Source organism: Rousettus aegyptiacus, unplaced genomic scaffold (genome assembly GCF_014176215.1).
Source record: "Rousettus aegyptiacus isolate mRouAeg1 unplaced genomic scaffold, mRouAeg1.p scaffold_m13_p_12, whole genome shotgun sequence".
Taxonomy (NCBI): domain Eukaryota; kingdom Metazoa; phylum Chordata; class Mammalia; order Chiroptera; family Pteropodidae; genus Rousettus; species Rousettus aegyptiacus.
Window position 1 is genome coordinate 18,335,998 of NW_023416287.1, and position 15,552 is coordinate 18,351,549.

Genomic DNA, 15,552 nt, shown 5'->3' on the forward strand with positions numbered 1-15,552 from the left:
TATGCTGTTATATCCTGACTATTCCTATGCAATTAAATAATTTATATTTTTAATTGAGTAGTAGTGATATAGATTAATATTTATAGTTTCAAAAATATCCTTTCCTTGGAAAAATTTAAATTGGCAACTCCTTGGGGGTCCCAGATGAAATATTCATGAAATTTTTAAAAAGTCTCAATCACTAACATAAAACAAAATAGCAACCAATTCATTTTAGACTTTATGCTGCATTTTGTTCGCTGTAAGACTGAAAAGATAAAATGTTAAGGCCATGAAGGTCAAGTAAAAACTAAGGGACTATTCTAGATTGAAGAGAACTAAAAAAAACATGAAAATTACATGTCCTGTGTGATTCAAACTGAATCCTTTTGCTATAAAGCAGCAAACCCCAACCTTTTGGGAACTGATACTCCTATGAGAATCTAATGCCTGATGATCTGAGGTGGAGCTGAGGCGGTGATGCTAGGGCCCAGAAGTGGCTGCAAATACAGATAAAGCCTGCTGCTCCCCTGTGCAGCTTGGTTCCTAACAGGCCATGAACCAGTATCAGTTTGCAGCCCAAGGATTGGGGACCCTTGCTAAGGAGGACATTATTCGGTCATTTGGCAAAAACTTCATGGAGTCTGAGATTTAGAAGGTAGTGGTTTATCAGTATTGGATTCCTGATTTTGATAGTTGTATTACAGCTATATGGGAGAAAGTCTATATTTCTTGTAAATACATACTAAAGTATTCACGGGTCTGCATCTTACCCTCACATGGTTCAGGAAAAAAAGTTATTTGTATTACACTTGCAACTTGTCCCTTCTCCTTTTCCTCTTTCTCCTCTTTCTCTGCTTTCTCCTCTTCCTCCTCCTCCTTCTTCTTTCCTCTCTTTTTTTTTTTTTTAATTAGACAATCCATCAGTCCAAGAGGGAATGGGTGAGTTTAATCCTTCTCTTGGTCATTACCAGCTCCAGCCCCACACTGGCCCTTCTTGGAGTTCTTCCCCTTCATAAGGCCTCCCTGTATGGAAAGCAGAGGGAGAGGTTGCAAATGTGCTTCTGGGAGTCCAGGGGACAATGAAGGACTAGATATTCACTACCTGTTTATGGACCTTGAGATAGCACTAGCAGGTCAGCACTCAGGCATGGTAGATGGACTTGGCCAAGCCAAACTTGAAGACCTCTCTGAAAAATCCTTAATCTTTAGGTCCAGGATGTGATCCATCTTCATCTTGCCCTCGTCCTGCACCCAGATGCAGATGAGTAACTGCAGCAGGTTGCCTTTCATATGGAGACATGCATTAACAACTGCCAGGCAGCCTTACAAGATCTTGGCCAGAGTAAAGCTAATCTCCAAACCTCAGGTTTGTTCCCGAGCCTATATTCACCAATCGGCTTCAGCTCTTAATGGAAGTGGGATTCTTTGAAAGGTGTCCATGGGAATCGCTTAAGTTTTGCCACAAACCCAGCTCTGGGTAACTGGTGTGTTGGCTCCATTCTCCCATCCGTACCTAAGTGCAGGTTCCAGTAACTGAGAAAGAGCTATACTTGTAACTTTTTTATAAATTTAAGAAATGTTTCAAAATTTAAAGAGAAGACTCATATAAAGGATCTCAACTACTTACATTTTATTCTATAGGTTAAAAAAAAGTCACAGAGTCTCCTACACTAAAGGCCCTTCCTCTACCTCAAAACTTTTTGCCTACTAAAATCCCAAGCTATGGAGGAATAGAAATGGATAATCTTTGCCAGAGTGGCCGCCCCAAAATCTGTGCCTACTGCTTGCCAAATCACAAAAAGAAGGGAATGAGAAGCTAGTACTTACTTTCATAAGCTTAAAATCTTTGATTAGAGATGTAAATCACCCATCACCTAAAACCAGTCTTGGGGGATAATGATCAAAAAGAAGAAATGCAGGAGTAGAAAATCAAAAGGAGTGCAAAAGGAAATAACTTAAGTGTGGTCAATCATGAAATACTTCCTGGAAATGATGGCTGTTGTGTCAAGTTTGAGAAAAGAAGCTGTGTTCATCAGAGGGAAAAAAGGACATTTTGGATAGGGTAGAAAGTCATATGTAGCTGCCAGTCATGAATTCCTCTGTGTAACAACGCCCTTGGACATGTGTGATATGTATGAGTATTAGCACCACCTCATAGTAATATATCTTTTCAGTTTGTTTTCTCACTTTTCATCTCAGCTAATCTTTATAGCAATCTTATGAGATTGGCAGGACAAGATTTGCTATCCCCATTTGAAAGGTCAGGACACCAGGCTCAGAAGAAAGTTATCACGTGCTAAAGGTCACAGAACAATGGCTAATACCTCTGCCTGCAGATCCTCGGACCGAGTTTTTTTTGTTTTTTGTTTTTTGTTTTTTGTTTTTTTTAATATATACATGATCAAGAGAGTGATCGTTTCAAAATGTAACTCTGATATGTCATACTCTACTTAAACTTCTTCATTGGCTCCCTACCACTTGTCACAGCTGCAGTTTTACCTCTTTGTGTATGAAACACAAATTTCTGATCCTTCCCCACAGTTTCTCCTCCCAGTTTATTCTCCAACTTAACTAATGAAATTCATTTTTCCAGTTGTACAAACAGAAAACCTTTGACATATTCTTGACTCCATTTTCTTATAATCCACATCAAGTTCATTAGCAAATATTATTGGCTCTGTCTTCGAATTATTTCAACATCTGACTACTTTTCATGATCTCTGCTATTACTTCATTATCATATGCCTGAACTATTGTCTGTGCCTCCTTACCGGTTTTGTTGCTATTACCCTGTATCCCGCATCTACTATTCTCAAGGTAGTATACAGACTATACACAGTAGATACCCATTACAAAATGTTTAATAGATTAATGAGCTTATCCCAGTTAAGGAAAGGATGTTATTTCTTTGAGGTTTACCCTTTAATGTTTTTAGTCTTGTAAATTATCATTTACAAATTGTAGTAAACATTTCTAAAGCCAGCCCTCTAAGTAAACTACTGGCCAGACAAGTGACAAATGTCAAAGAAGCTAGGGCTATGTAAGTAGAAGCAGTGTCTATAACAAAGAATGAACATGTTCTTCTGGCCAGAACAAGTTACATCAGCTATGTGACACTGGCCAAGTCACTCCCACTCTCTAAGCTTCAAAAGCCTCAAGTTCCTCATTTGTAGACTGTTGTTGTGAACTATACCCAGGTATTTTTTTTTTAAATACAGATATAAAAGTACAGCACAGAGGAGATATAATTTATTATTAGAATAAATAGAAAAGTCTTAAGTATTATGGTGGATTGTAGGTTGAGTGGTAGAGTGTGGCTGTCAATGGGGCTAATGTAATCTTAGATATACAAAATCAGAACAAAGAATGGTAATAGTTCCCTGTCAAGGCTGACCATAGCTAGAATACTTAATGAGAGATATTGGTTAACTAGAGTATGTCTAGAGGAGACTGACATGGATGATGAATGAGTTGTTCAGGAAACATCATACAGGGAACCTGGGAATGTTGACTCAGCATTACCTCATCCATAAAACAAAAACACTGGACTAGATTAGGGGTTTTCAAATTGAGCTTTGCAAATCCCTAGACGTTCTACATACATATTTCACAGGGCCTACAGTGACAAGGTGAAAAAGACAATAAAATGTGGCTTTGGTCCTCCCATCCGTGCTTCAACCAGATTAGCTCTGCTCTTACTTGTTTTAGGTATGAGCTTTGGCGTAATGATAAAAATAGCTAATATACTCTTTGCCAAGCACTAAGCCCTTTATACGGATTTCCCACTTATTCCTCACAACAATCTATGTCATAGGAACTGTTGTTATTCCCATTTTATGGATGGGAGAACTGAGATTTAAAGAGGGGAGGCAACTTGCTTAACTAATAAATATAGGGACTGAAACCCAAGCAGAGTCCAGAGCCTACTCCTGTTGATCATTATACATACATTTTATTTGAAGAAAAGGATTCTAATGCTTTTAAAAAACTGAAAATTACTAGATCATCTTCAAGGCATCTTCTAGATTTAAATTTCTATAATTCTACATTCAGCCTGGCAAAAGGATATAACTGCCCTTAAATATGTGATGGGATGTCTTATGAAAAAAATAATAGGATTACTCTATGTGGTCCCAGAACATAGAACTAAGACCAAGAGAAAAGAACAGAGTGGGGAGAAAGTTATGGGAAGGGAATGTATCTAAGAACTTTGTAACAGAGCTACCCAACAATGGGATAGGTAGTGAGTAAACTCTGTGGTCTTGATAGTGTTCCAGAATCAGGATGATCATTTACGGGGACTGTTGGGAAATGGAAATAGTTGGGGCTACAGTTCCTCCTTTGTATAGGAAGTGGACTAAACCTCAAAAGACAGGAACTGAGAGACTCAAATTCTCAGCTAGAGGTTCGAGAGATCATTACCAGTGTCCAATACTCTCCCATACCAAATTTGGCGCCAAGCCTTCCATATTTACTGCTCCCACATGACTACTTGCTATCTTCAGAGGACAGAAGGCAAGTACTGGGTTCCATCTCTTCCTCCAACCTCTCCCAGCTGCTTTGTCACTGCAGTTCTGTCACATTTGTGACAGAAATTCTTGAAGTCAGTGCCGGAAGTCACTTGAGCAAGTATCCTGTTTACCCTCTCCCCCACACCCCAACTTACAGGTGGGAAAAAGAAGGCTCAGAAAAGGGCATATCTGAAGCCATTTTCCTCATTAAATATTTACTGAACACACTGGTAAAAGAAGTCAGCCTAGATACAAACTCAGGTACGTGATATGGAGCTCAAGACATTCAATCAGGTCTCAAGACAGTCTCCATTTATAATACATTTATTATTACAAATGTTAGCATATATAATGATATATTAATGGATAACATGTTGTTGTTATTATACATTTATTTTTTATATCCCACCTACTTCCAAAAAGTGACAAGTGAGTTCAACAGCACAGCCTACTTATCTCATTTGCACTACTTTAGAGAGTTGTTTTTTAAGGTGTCAAAGTCACGAACTCAGAGAAAAGTGAGAGAAGCAGATTAGAAATCCACCTTAAATATGAACTTTTCCGGCCCTCCTCCACAATCTGCCTAGCTGATTCAAGTGGAGAAAGACTGTTCCCTTGCTACAGTTATGTCCCCACAAATCTTCCATTAGCTTAAAGTGTTTATGCTACCAGCAACAGTATTGCCCCAGGCAAGGAAGCAGACTCCTTCTTAGCTCCTTCACCCTTAACTTTCTAAAACCTTCCCTTTCTTTCACCATCTCAACTGAAGCTGAGGCCACCTACTGAGTCAAAGAGTCACTACTAGTTTGCAACAGAACTTCTAAAACCACTTCCTCTTCAGAAACAATCATAGAATCCTGAAATATCAGAGCCGGAAGGAAACTCGTAGAGGACCTGTAGTTCATCTCCCACCATTCCCACAAAGGGAAGGCCCAAAAAGGGGAAGAAAACAGTCTGAAGCCATCTTCTTTCTCAAATGAGTTTATTCCTTTACCAAATATATTTTGATCCACAAAAACATTGTTGTGAAACCAGTACAGATATAGATGAAGGACAAAAATGTCTCTCCCTTCCCATGTCACTGAAATGAACTTTAGGACATGAACCTAGATAATTAAGAGTCCTTGGACATGAATGCTAGGACTATACATTGCAGAGCTCTGGCTTTTCACATTACCTTGACAATCTCGTCAGAACATGGGTGTGCCTCACCTTCCCTACCATCTCCACTTTCTCAAATACTCATAGTCACACATACCCTACAGGGATCTGGAGAGTTCTAAATATCACTCTGGAATTCATACTCAGGAGCATACAGGGATCCTGAGAGCAGAGCTTCTACCCTAAGGTCACTCCTAAAGTCACCTGCTTCACAGAAGCTCCAGTTTCTAAGGAAGGATTGCATAATAGCCAGAGCTATAGAGGGCAGTAATTTCAATTGAGAATGAGGGGTAAGATGAAGCAGAGATAATGACAGCCACAGGCAACTGAAAGCAGTGAAAAGAATGGACTACACCAAATTTCTTGGTCTTTGGAGACACAGGTCATCTCCTGAGATAATTCAAATATTGAGCAGCCAGTATAAATCATAATAACTGCCATTAACCACTCTTTCCATCCTCCCCCCATAAATCCTTTAATTAATCCCCCAAATCCCCTTCTGTCCCCCAGTGTCCCCTTAACTAGCTAACTCCCACTCCATGAGCTACCCCTACTATCCATCACTATCCTGACTGAATGACTATTACAATAATTTTTTACTGATCACCTTCTTACATATACACAAAAATCCCTACTAACACCTCTACCTGACACATTAGGGAGAAGAAAGTACAAGAAAGATTGAAACCAAAGTTTTATTTGGAGGGCAAATTTAGCCCTTGGACCAGAAGAAGGTGTGCCTTAAAAGAGGTAAAGTTTTATACAGATTGAAAGGATCCTTGACTCTTCTCTCACTTTCTCCCCCTGTCTCTCCACCATCTACATACCCAGTTACCTTTATTGTTGTTGTTTTTTTTTTCCTCTAAATTACTCTAAATTCCATTCCATTCCCACCAGCAGTATCTCAGTTCAGGCATCTCTACCCCGAATACAAATTCCCAGCACTCTGACTTTACACTCCCACTTCCATATGTATCCAGGTTAATCTTCATAAGCCCAGCTGTGACCACATCATTCCCCTGCATAAAATCCTTTCAGGTCTCCCAAAATAGTCAAGATCTCGTATTCCTGGACCTCATCCACTGTTGAAGACAACCTCAATTCCTCTTTTTCTCACTCCCCACATCCAGTCCAAGTCAGCAACTTCCATGAGCTCTTCACTTAAAATAGATCCAGATTTTGACTATGTCTAATCTCCTTCAAGCCATATGAGGGTCTAAATCACCATCACTGCTCACCTGGATTTGTATAGTAGCCTTCTAACTGGTCTTCCTGCTTCTACTCTTGCTCTGATACAATCTATTCTCAATAAAAGACATTATATAAGTTAGTCAAATCATGTCACCTCTATGCTCAAGATTGTCCATTTTTCCCATTTTCACTGTGAATAAAACCCAAAAGTCTATATTGAATTTCAGGATTCTACATGATCTAGTGTCCTGCTGACCTCATCCCCTTACTCCTCTTTCCCTAGCTCACAGTTTCAGCTACACAAACTTCCTAGCTACTCTTCAAGCACACCAGGCAGCAGCACACTCCCACCTCAGAGCCTTTGCACTCGCTCTTCCAGGTACACGGAATATTTACCCTTCCCAGCCCAACTATCTGCATGGTATACTCCATTTCCTTCCGATCTCTGCTCAAATGTCACCTTTATCAGGGTTCTTCCCTTATCAGTCCCCATTCTTCATTGTCATTCCCTTTTCCCTTATGCTACTCTGTATTTTTCTATAGCACTTATCGCTACCTGTCATATATTGATCGGTTTGTTTATTTATTGTCTGTCTCCTTAAGCTGAAATAGAATGCTCATGAGGGCAGGGTCTTTGCTTAGAATAGTACTTAATCTCAATAAGTATTTATTAAATGAATAAATTGTTCCCTGCATAAACCCTTTACCCCAGAGAAACTTGTTTTTCTCACTGTCCCAATATAATAATAATAATGGTAGCTGATTTTGCTGAGTGCTTTCAATGTGTGAGGAGTTGGACACATGGGTTTTTAAAAATCCTATTCAATTGACAACTCCATGAGATAAAAACTATTTTTATCTACATTTACAGTAGAGAAATCTGAGCCTTAAAGAGGTTAAGTAACTTGTACACAATCATATAGTTAGTTAATGGCAGAAACAGGACTCAAATTAGGTTAGTTTGACACCAAAATCCATCCTCGGAATTTTTGTGTTATACTGCCTCCCTACAATGTTTTTCCCTTCTGTGAACCATTCATGTAAGTGGCTTTTTGCAGTTTGGCCCATAATTGTTTTCAGGCTGTTTTATATAGGCTTGTCTTCTCAACTAGAATGCAAATTCCATGGGACCAGGGTCTGAGCCATTTAAATCTCATAATATTTTATTAATATTTTTAAGAAAATAATTTAAATTAAATTTATGGCTAACATGGCTAATTTATCTTTTCATTGTCAAAGCCAAATATTGGACAACTAGAATAATGAAGTAGTATTATACGGTGAAAATAGTTGACTAGGACTGAGAATATCTGGAGATTAGTCTCAGCTCTGTCTCTAAGCAGTATATAACCCTTAAGCAAATCACTTAGCCTTTCTGATCCTTAATCTACCCACCTGTAAAGAGAACCGGCCTACAATGACTCTAGGCAGTTGCTTCAAGTTCTAAAAATACTATTATTCCATGAACATTTACAATGTGTCAAGCCAAAAATAAGATGCCAAATTCTTCCTTAATATGGTTCTATTTTGGCTATTTGGAGTACTTTTCTAAGAGCACAATTTCTTTTGTGGATTATTTCAGTCTATGTATAAGACATGCTCCAAAATAAGGAATGAGATACAAATGTGGTTTGCTAATGCCCCTACATCTAAATGACACAGCTTAGGTTGAGAAGAAAGTCATACTATGGCTCCATAAGAAGTATATCAATTGGAGCAAATCATTGAAAAGATGTAATTTTAAATAACATTAATAAAAATTAGAACAGGAAGAAGGTGGGTAGACTTTCCCCCCAAAGACAAAAGACTTTGGGGGGAAAGGAGGACTTCATAGAATAAATGATATAATAGAGAGTCTGAAAAATATTGAGTCTATGATAAAGGCAAATAGTGCAAGAAAAATGCCAGGCAATTTTTAATATCAGGGAAAAAAATCTACACTTAAAGGAAATGCAATCATATTTTACTTTTATGTAAACATTGGTTTTAAATTAACTAAAAAACTGAACTATAATTATTTTAGGAAGATTAGAGAAAGAAATTGGAATATACAAGAATTAAATTCTCATTTATCATAATAGGAAGTCAATATTTTCTTTAAAAAAGATGAAGAATTATCAATATAAGCATATTATTTAAAAATATAGAGGTAACAAAGGGAAGTAACTACATATCTGGCATGTTTGTACTTTACTTTCCTCTAACAAATGTGATTTATTTGTAGTGTGCTTTTGCTTTACTATAAGCATAAAAGAATTGAATAATAATGGCACATACAGAACTTGTCTCCCACTTATCAACCACTGTATCCATAACGCCTACAAAGGGCTAAGTACCCAATGACTTTAACAATTCTTGTTGACTGAGTGACCAATGTAAAAATATAGTGAAGATGTCTTGTTATGGAGTTGCAGAATTTTGCACCTGAAGTAAATTTAGAGATTATCTAATCCAGTACTTCTCAAATTGGTGTTTCATGGAATATTTCTTCTTATGATGTTAATAGCATGCTGGAAAAAAAGTATTTGGGACTCAAATAAATTTAGGAAAACCCATGTTAAACAAAATTAACCATACGTGTTTACTGTAGGAATTCCTGGAGGCTTTACAAAGTTATTATAGATTGGAAATCCCATGAAAAGAAATTAATTATGTAATATTTCTCACATTCATTTGTTTCATGAGTTAAGAAGCAAGCCCCTGTTTTGTTTTTATTTTTTTAAATGCCTACAGCACCTGGTATTCCTAGGTGGTCTCCTATCCAAGTACTAACCAGGCCTGACGCTGCTTAGCTTCCGAGATCAGGCATGTTCAAGGTGGCATGGCTATAGACAGCAAGCCCCTATTGATATCTCTAGTAATCAGTGGTTCCTGGAGCATTCTTTGGAAAACACTTATCTAATCTACTCCCCTCATTTTACAAATAAGGAAAGAAAGGCTCTCTGGAAGCTGTTCAGGTATGAAAGGTGGAGAACTAAAAAGGGTATCAGGATTCTGGAGTAATCTCCAGTGAATGAACAACTCTGGCCTGTGTTCTCTCAGTCCTTCACCATGCACCTGAATTATTTCAAACCAGGGGAAAAAATTAGACACAAGGATCTCCTGTATAGATCTTTAAAGGTTTTCTGATCCCTAAGGAACTAAAGAGGTAGATCCAAGTGTCATCTGGAGCTCAACATAAAGTCCCAGAGCAGGGCTAAAGGAAGTCTAAACAGACATACAGACCATGAGTTTCAGTGGCATAGTGACTCCAAGTTGAGCAAAGGCAATGTGATAATAGACCCACTCACATTTATATAGTGCTTTCCAATAAATAAGTAAATGTTTCTATATTGTCTTATTTGGTTCTCATAGTAATCTAAAGAGAAAGACAAGGGTGGAATTATTATCCCTATTTTATGGAAGAGGAAACTGACTCTGAGAGTAACCTGTCATTACATAGCAGGTGAATGGCCAAATTAGAATGAGAACCTAAATTTCCTCCTCATAGGTTAGGGCTCTTCTCAACATATCACACAACTGGGCAATTTTGACTGAGTACCAATTTAACTCTTCCATGTAACATCCATTCTGCTCCAATTGGCTCAGTTAATAATAGAATCAATTCTCAGAGTGTTCGTGGCAGTAGCAGAAGCAACAGCTCAATTACTGGAACTTCAAGGTCCTATTTCGGTTTAGTATACTAATACCTCCTATAGAACAATGTTACCAAGAGGAGGAGATCTTAGAAAATTCCTGCTGGGGAGGCAGCATGGCCTAGTTTTACAAGCAAGGAGTCAGAAAGACTTGATTTTTAATCCTGTCTCTACCACTTACTCTGTGACCTTATTCATTGAGTAACCCTTCTGTGCTTCATTTTTTCACCTGTAAAATGGAGCTAAGAATACTTATTTTGCAAAGCTATTGAGAGGCTAATGTAAGGAATTGAAAGAGATAGTATAGTGTCATGGTCAAAGTGTAATCTCTGGAATTATACTATCTGGGTTTGAATCTCAGCCCTGTTTTTTGCTAGATGTATGACTTTGGATAAGTCACTTAGCTTCTTAGAATTTCAGTTTTCACTATGTAAAATGAAGAAAATAAATAGCACATTCTTGGTTTTTGTGAGCATCAAATGAGATCATATTTGTTAAGCACTTGAGCATAGTGTCTGGTATACAGCTCAATAAAAAGTAATGACAGAGATTCATGAACATGGACTATCGACTAGTGGTTACCACAGGGTAAGGGGTTGGGGAGGGGAGAGGTAGACAGGGTAAAGGGGGTCAAATATGTGGTGACAAAAAGAAATCAAACTATGGGAGGTGAACACACAGTGTAAATATATATGCCTTACTGTTAAAGTATACAGCTGAAACTTATTCGATTTTGTTAATCAATGTCACCATAAAAAAATTAATTAAAAAAAAAAGGTAATGATGACAACAGTAGTGAAAAATAGTAGTGAAAAATTCAATACCAATTTTCCTCCCAAAGCAAGAATGAGAAAGAAAGCTACTCAGTCTATTCTTTTCCACTTACCTTCTCTCTTTCCTCACCAACTACGAGCCAAGAACAATAGACTAGAAGTCAGGACAACTGGCTTTGAATGTCAGTTCCGTTATATGCTATTTATGTGATTTTAGAGAAGTCATTTAAGTTCCTTGAGGTATTTTTCCTCACCTAAGGTATTAAGAATACTTTGCTTACTTTACCAGGTTGTTATAAGCATCAAATGAGTTCATGGATTTTAAAGTAGTTTGTGAACTATGCAACACTATAAAAATGTGAGGTGTGACTTTTTATCTATCGCATACTATAAAATAAATGTTGTTACCAGTAAAAAGCAATTTTATCGCCAAGTTTTTTCTCATGGACAATTCGATCCAGTACGTTGTAGCAGATGTTTGTAGTTGCTCCTTTCATCCACTCAATGAATATTTTCCCTTTAGTCACATCAAAGTTGTACTTGAGGAATGGGCCAGAACATGGGGTCTTCCAGTAAAATTCCTTGGCAATGTCTCCCCAAAACTCTGCAACAGAAAGGGAAGCCCAAACATCACTAAGCTTCTCAGGCATATTTAACCTTAGATGTCTTACCAGTCTATGCACAGGATCAAGTCACAACTTCCTTGCCCTATGTTATAGGGCCTACCACCTGGGTTCCTTTCTCTACCTGTCTAATCTTATCACTCACCACTCTCCTAACCCACCTTCTTTCTAGTCCCATGAGCTGAACCTTGACTCAAATTTCTTCTTTTCCTCCTCAAACCCACCATTCCATTTTCACCATCTATTCAAATCACAGCCACTCAGGGCCTATCACAATGCCTAGCATATTGGAGGCAATTTTTAAATGAATAATTATTGAAAGGAAGAAATCTTTTACCCATAGAGCCTTTTATGACTGTCTTTCTCTTAATTTGTTCATTCATTCTCAGCAATTATTTAGTAACCAGGTCTTTCTCCTACTACTACTTGCCCAAGTGTTACCTGCTGTATGTTGCTTTAAACTCTTTGTATTATTTCATTTAGTCCTTACCACAATCCTAGGAGGTAGGCCTTATTTTCATTTAGATTTTATTGATTTGAAAATCAAGGATCAGAGAGGTTAAATAACTTGCTCAAGGTTATACAGTTACCAAGCCGAGACTTAAACTTCCCTGAGGAAGACATATTTGCTAAAACCAGAAAGATGAATAGAAATTTTTCTTCACTTGCTCGCCGAGAAATAGAGTACTGTGGGATGGGAAAGAACCCAGGGTATGGGTTAACAGGAACTCCATAAAGCTGAAGCACTGACAATAAGAAGAAGAATATCAGGACTTGATGCATAAACTAAGCAGATCATGCAACGCTTCTGGGCATGATAAGGAATTTGGTATATATCCTAAGAGCAAGGGAAGGTCATTGGATTTTAAGCAGGGAGTGACATGATCAGATTTACAATCTTAAAAAATTTTCCTGAACCTGGAGAAAATATATGATTGCAGAGTACTTAGGATACTCTCAGTACTGGATCGGGAGCTAAAGAAAAGAAAGACACTTAGAACCATAACAATGGAAGGAACTTTAGAAATTATCACCCCTCATTTTAGTGATAAGAAACCAAATTCAAAGAGATAAAGTGACTTATTCAAGGTTATAGGATTTAGTTTGTACATTCTACTTGGAGAGATAAGACAGAATACTTCTGAGTGTACAAAATAATATAATTGCAAACAAAATTACATGGTGTACCATTTGCAATCAATTAAAGAAATCCAAATTAAATCATCCTGAGGTGCCATTATATACCTATAAAAACTAGTAAAGATTTAAAAAATTAAAGCTAATATCATATAAGATATTCTTATATGACAATGGAATTATAAGAAATTGGCATTATCTTAGGGGAAGGCAGGGAAATGCCTGACAGGAGCCATAAAAATTTTTATACCCTTTCATCTGCTAACTCAACTTTGAGGAACACTCCAAGAAAATAATCCCAAAGTAAGAAAAGAGATGTTTATAGTATATTATTTACACTAGTGAAACTGGAAACAACCCAAAAGCCCAACAATGAAAAAAACCTGATGAAAACTAGTAATACTAGTAGTATTACAATAGACTATTAAATGGCCATTAAAGAGAAAGTAAATCGGAACTGGCATTTCAGTGAATGCCATATATGTACCAGGGACTGGGTAAATCTCATTTAATCTTTATATGGCCCTATGAAATAATCATTAATTATCCTAATTTTATAGATGAGAAAACTGAAGCTCGGGAAACATAAGAAACGCTCTCAAGGACCACACAGTAAGAAACCAGAATACAAAATCTGATCTGACTCTAAAATCTATGTTGTTAACAACTACATCGAGTATATGTGTATACTCAAAAATATTTTTAAGTGGTAATAGTAGACATAAATTATGTAAAACTGTTTATGAACTACATTTATATATTTATATCCATCAACAAAGAGTAAAGAAAACTGAGTTTTATGATCACTTAGTTTTGCTTTTCAGTTTTTAGTTTTCTGGTCTTTTTTTTTTTGGAGGTGTTGAAATGTGGATGTTTCATGGGCACACATTCTAAGTACTGAAGAAGTTCAGAAGAGGAAAAGATGAGCATGGACTGGGATGATCAGAGAATGCTCTCTAGAATTGGTGGTTTGACTAGGTAGAGAGGAGCAGATGGAAATGGGCAAAAGCAAGGAGGTGGGAAAGGGATTTTTGTGTATCCAGTTTATCAATGAGAATGACCTGTTGAGAATGAAGGGTGTGGTGGGTAGTAATGGAAGATAAAGATAGAGTGGTGGAGTGGGGTTAGTTATCCAGAGACCTTGAAAGAAAGGCAGAATTTTAATTTGAAACTGTAGGAAACAGGGAACTATTGAAAGTTTTTGAAGTGACAGAAGAAAGTAATGTTTCCAGAATATCAATCTAATAGTGTTCAGATAAATATATCAGAGATTGAAGGTGGTGAGAATAGGGGAGAAAGCACCAATTATGAGGCTGCTTCCTTGAGCTAAAAGAGTCTGTGGGAATGAAAATAAAGGTAACCCAATAGACATTTTGAAGCAGTATTTTACAGAATATGGTGAAAGACAGGGAAGAATAGCATAGCTATTAGGAGTATAGGTTCTTTAGTCAAGGCCACTTTGGTTCAAATCCTAGCTCAACCACTAAGTAGCTCTGCCACCTTGTACAAATTAGTTAACCTCTCTAAGCTTCAGTTTCCTTCTCTGTAAAATGTGGATGACAACAATCTCTACATCAACTCAAACAGGATTTGTCCTTAGTAAGCAGTAAGCAACCTATAAATAAATAAGATAGAGGTATACTTAGATTTTATTAGAAGAGAGGATGATGAAAGGAATTTATAGTTTGAGATAGTGCCATTGATAAATAAGGATTCGAAATTTAGGGGAACACGTTTGGGAGGGAAAATTGGTAAATCACAGTCACAGTCATATTTAATATGGTATAACATCAAGGTGTGTGAATAAATTGGTTTACAGATCTATGAAATTTGGGACCAGAGCATAAGTGAGATCCTGGGCACAGAGCTAAATAGGAGCTATATAATAGGAGTTATTATTGTGGCGGTTATAGTTCACCCTTGGAAAACAGATAAACTTATGATGGGAGAAAATATAGAGAGGGAGAGAAATGAAAAGAGGTCCAAGGACTCAAACTTAACCACTGTCTGAAGCAATCATCAACCACTCTATACTTAATTCAATCCTGTCTTGCATTACTCAATAATTGCTTCATCCATGTTTTTTTATCGTTATCAAACTAACCACCATTTATTGAATGTCTATTGTGCCTTAATATATATATAATGCACACTTCACTTATTCCTCACTTTTGTCATCCTACAAAACTATAAGACAAGTACTATACATATCTAAAAGGAATCTGATTGTTTTAAAAATCTGCCTAATACCACCCAGAAAATGAGTGGTAGAGCCAGGATATAAATCTAGATTTTTCTGTGTTGGATTTCTGGCCTGTGCTTGTGTCACTGCCAAACATCATGCTGCCTTCCAACCCAGGTAGTTTTTGACCCCTTTCCCAAACTGAGGAGCAAGGGCAGGGAATTTTCCTCACATTTTCTTAAAGACATGGAAGGATATGATCAGAATTTCTGAGATACTATCATCCTAGCCCCGCCTCCCCCCAGAAAAGAAACACTAAAATGTGACTTGTTCAGTCTTATATTGGGTAATTTCTAT

General features: G+C 37.3%; 1 protein-coding gene across 1 annotated transcript in view; it reads right to left on the reverse strand.

Moving 5' to 3' along the window:
* The window catches only part of ACSS2 (acyl-CoA synthetase short chain family member 2), a 44,924-nt gene that overhangs the window by 28,317 nt on the left and 1,055 nt on the right, over positions 1 to 15,552 (reverse strand). Inside the window, exon 2 of the mRNA XM_016126394.2 lies at positions 11,662 to 11,857. Coding sequence (XP_015981880.1) covers positions 11,662 to 11,857 — 196 coding nt within the window. The remainder of the gene's footprint in view (positions 1 to 11,661; positions 11,858 to 15,552) is intronic.